This window comes from Pinus tabuliformis, chromosome X (genome assembly GCF_031772625.1).
Source record: "Pinus tabuliformis cultivar Carrire ecotype Pingquan chromosome X, CPIR1, whole genome shotgun sequence".
NCBI lineage: Eukaryota > Viridiplantae > Streptophyta > Pinopsida > Pinales > Pinaceae > Pinus > Pinus tabuliformis.
Window position 1 is genome coordinate 69156096 of NC_142308.1, and position 3454 is coordinate 69159549.

General features: G+C 36.5%; 1 protein-coding gene across 1 annotated transcript; it reads left to right on the top strand.

The window, feature by feature from the left end:
- Positions 1-409: 409 nt before the first annotated feature.
- LOC149138368 (cationic peroxidase 1-like) lies at positions 410-2498 on the top strand. Its single transcript, XM_089446357.1, has 4 exons — positions 410-688; positions 788-979; positions 1719-1884; positions 2027-2498. Exons 1-4 carry the CDS (start codon positions 482-484, stop codon positions 2410-2412), a joined length of 951 nt encoding a protein of 316 aa, XP_089302483.1. The 5' UTR covers positions 410-481; the 3' UTR covers positions 2413-2498.
- Positions 2499-3454: the final 956 nt, after the last annotated feature.

Below are 3454 nucleotides of genomic sequence, written 5' to 3' on the forward strand. Positions count from 1 at the left end.
TTGTCTGATGCATCAAGCATCTTCTGCTCCAACTCATTACCAGCGGTGCGTTACAGTTCAGTCGCCGTCTCTCGCATCAAGATGGCTGCTTAGGAGAGAGAGACATGGAGGCCCGTGCATTACAGTTCACTCACTGCCTCTCGCATCTAGATGACTACTTAGGGGCCATTAATATTGCGGCAATTTTATTGAGAAAATTTTGGAAAGTTGGAAATTTGGAAATTTTGATTATAATTATCAAATTTTAATATTTTTGATGGTCAAGATTTTTGATAAAGTCAAAATCTATTTCCATTAAATTAAAAACAATTCAAATTAAATTTACCAAAATTTCGCTGTAAAATTATGACCTGGATAGACCACGCCGAGAAACATGTTCCTGAAGTTCAAACTCTATAAGAAGAACTGACCACACACCGTGAAACCAAACATTCCATTCTGTTCTTCTTTTCTTTGAAGCGCGCAGCTTTTCCTAAATATAATGAGGTCTCTCGTATGCATTTCTGTAATGGTGTTTCTATGCTCCATTAATAACGCTGCGCATGGGCAGCTGAGTTCAACGTTTTATGCGACGTCGTGTCCGACAGCGCTGTCAATCGTTAACGCCGCGGTGAAGACGGCCGTCGCCAGCGAGAAAAGAATGGGGGCGTCATTGCTCCGCCTTCACTTCCACGACTGCTTCGTTCAGGTAAAGAATCAAGAATTTCTTTCAGCGAATCCTGAATAACAAATCATTTCTGCTTTCCTCGTTCTCTTCATGTTGAATATGGGTTTTTCTTTGCTGCAGGGCTGCGATGGGTCGATACTGTTGGATGATAACTCAACCTTTACAGGAGAAAAAACTGCAGGTGCAAACGCCAATTCTGTCAGAGGATTCGACGTCGTCGACACCATCAAAACTAATCTGGAGGCAGCCTGCAGTGGAGTCGTGTCGTGTGCCGACATTCTCGCCATTGCTGCTCGTGATTCAGTCGTCGCAGTAATAATCAATTCTCATATTCTTTTTTTAAATGATATTTAATATGGTTGTGAGGTTTGAAGTATATTTTCGAATTTGATGAAATTATCTGATTCTTTTCTCTATAGATTTAATGATATTTAATAAGTTCAGAGGAAATAGATTTTTTAACCGATTAATTTTAATTAAGATTGTGAATTTTTATTTTTTAAAATATTTTTTGAATGTATAAATAAATCTAATATTCTAAAAAAAAAATTCTATGACACCAAAATTCTATAGATTAAACAAATTCAATTGAAACTTTTAAATTTTTATATCTACCGGATACATTCCATTTTTTGTTATTTAGATTATAAATTTCAAAAACATTTTGGAACTTGATAAATAACAAAAAGTCAAACAATTAATTTAACTACCATCTATCTGATAGATTTCAAAAACTAATGTCTTTTATTTAAGTAATTATAGTCTCTAAACTAAAAACACTGCTAAACTCTATTATAGTCTCTAAACTAAAAAGACTGCTAAACTCTCTCCTATCCTAATTTACTGATTCCAAAATATTTCTAAAATCTAATGAACTTTTTATTTAAATAACTATCTTCTGGAGCATAGACATTATTCTACTTTATCCTACTTTACATAAAAATGGTTAGTTATTCAGAGAGAGAGATTATTTTCTGAAATAGCCTCTTAATTTCCCACCATCAGCTCTGTCAAGATTTGGAATCAAATAATGTTATTTGCAATTTGTTAGCTGGGAGGTCGATCATGGACGGTACTGCTGGGAAGGCGAGACTCAACGACTGCAAGTTTAAGCTCTGCAAACAGCAACCTTCCCTCGCCAGCTTCCAGTCTCAGCACACTCATGAAAGCATTTCAAAAGCAGGGTCTCTCTACCAAGGACCTTGTCGCACTCTCAGGTATAATATTTACTCATCTAGCCACATTCTTCAACCTCTGGTACTGAACCAAAGGCATCATACATTAATTATGAAATGTGTTAAAGAATAATTATTAGCATGCGCTCTTATTATTCTTATTATTATTATAATTATTATACAGGTGCTCATACAATTGGTCAAGCGCGGTGCACCACATTCAGAAATCGCATCTACAACGATGCCAACATTAACGCTGCCTTCGCTACATCTGTGAAGGCGAACTGCCCCAGCACTGGTGGCGACAACACCCTCTCTCCCTTAGATGTTCTCACCCCTACCACATTTGACAACAAGTATTACACTAATCTCAAAAGCCAAAAGGGACTTTTCCACTCCGATCAGGAGCTATTTAATAATGGTTCCACAGACTCTAGAGTTAGTATCTACAGCACCAGTCAAGCCATCTTCTTTACTGACTTTGCAGCCGCCATGGTGAATATGGGTAATATTAGTCCCCTCACTGGCACTAATGGCGAGATCCGCACAAACTGCAGGAAAGTCAATTAATATTTGTAAAGATTGTATTGTCTATAACTTTCTCTGAAGCTATAAGCGAAGCTTTACAAGAAAACAATAAATTACAGTTTAACTACTGGGATCATGTTAGAGTTATATGCGACTTACAGGATGCTCTTCGATCAATTGAATGAAAAAATAAAATAAAGAAAATAACAATGTAGTGTGTTTTTATCATTTGAATGTAAATAAAAAAATGTTAAATCAGATAGATTTTTTTGTCAACAGTTGTACATGGAAGACATAAATTTGGCAAACAATACAGGAGGAGCTCACAGATGCGGATCACCAGGAGCTCCTACACGCAAATGCACCGCTTGGACTTCACATTAAACTCCCATAATAAATAGATACATTTTGTTAGGGATAGTAAAACAAATCCCTAAATGATAGGAACTCAATATCCAAGAAAAGAACAATCATAACTACGTAACAATAATCACCTAATCTCCATTAATTCTAACACTCCCCCTTAATGGAGAAAGGGATTATTAAACACACCTAATGTATCCCTAAACAAATCAAACTTCAGTCTTCCCAGAGACTTAGTGAATATATCAGCCATATTATCACAAGAATTACAATACTCTACACAAATCTCTTTGGACAACACCTTCTCCCTGACAAAATGAAATTGAGTGTCTATGTGCTTGGTGTTTTTATGAAACACGGGATTGTAACCCTGTTTGATGGAACTCTGATTATTGCAATTGATAATCGTAGCTTCTTTTTTTTCTTCTCCTGCATCTTGGAGAAGTCTATGCAACCAAACTGCCTCACATGTTGCTGCACACATAGCTTGATATCATGCTTTTGTTGAGGATAAGGCGATAGTATGTTGCCTCTTGCTGCACCAAGAGATGACCCCGGAACCAATGTTGAAGGCATAACCTGTGATTGTTCTTCTATCATCTAAATTTCCCGCCCAATCAGAGTTTGTATAAGTTGTCAAACTAACATCAAATGAGTCAGAATACAAAATACCAAAGTTTGATGTTCCTTGCAGATACCTTAATACTCCTTTCGCTGCAAG

What these genes read in the sequence shown, in the direction of transcription:
- LOC149138368 (XM_089446357.1), top strand. Translation starts at nt 482, where the DNA reads ATGAGGTCTCTCGTATGCATTTCTGTAATGGTGTTTCTATGCTCCATT. An exon ending in TCCACGACTGCTTCGTTCAG is followed by an intron (nt 689 to 787) that starts GTAAAGAATCAA and finishes TCTTTGCTGCAG; the next exon opens with GGCTGCGATGGGTCGATACT. An exon ending in GGACCTTGTCGCACTCTCAG is followed by an intron (nt 1,885 to 2,026) that starts GTATAATATTTA and finishes ATTATTATACAG; the next exon opens with GTGCTCATACAATTGGTCAA.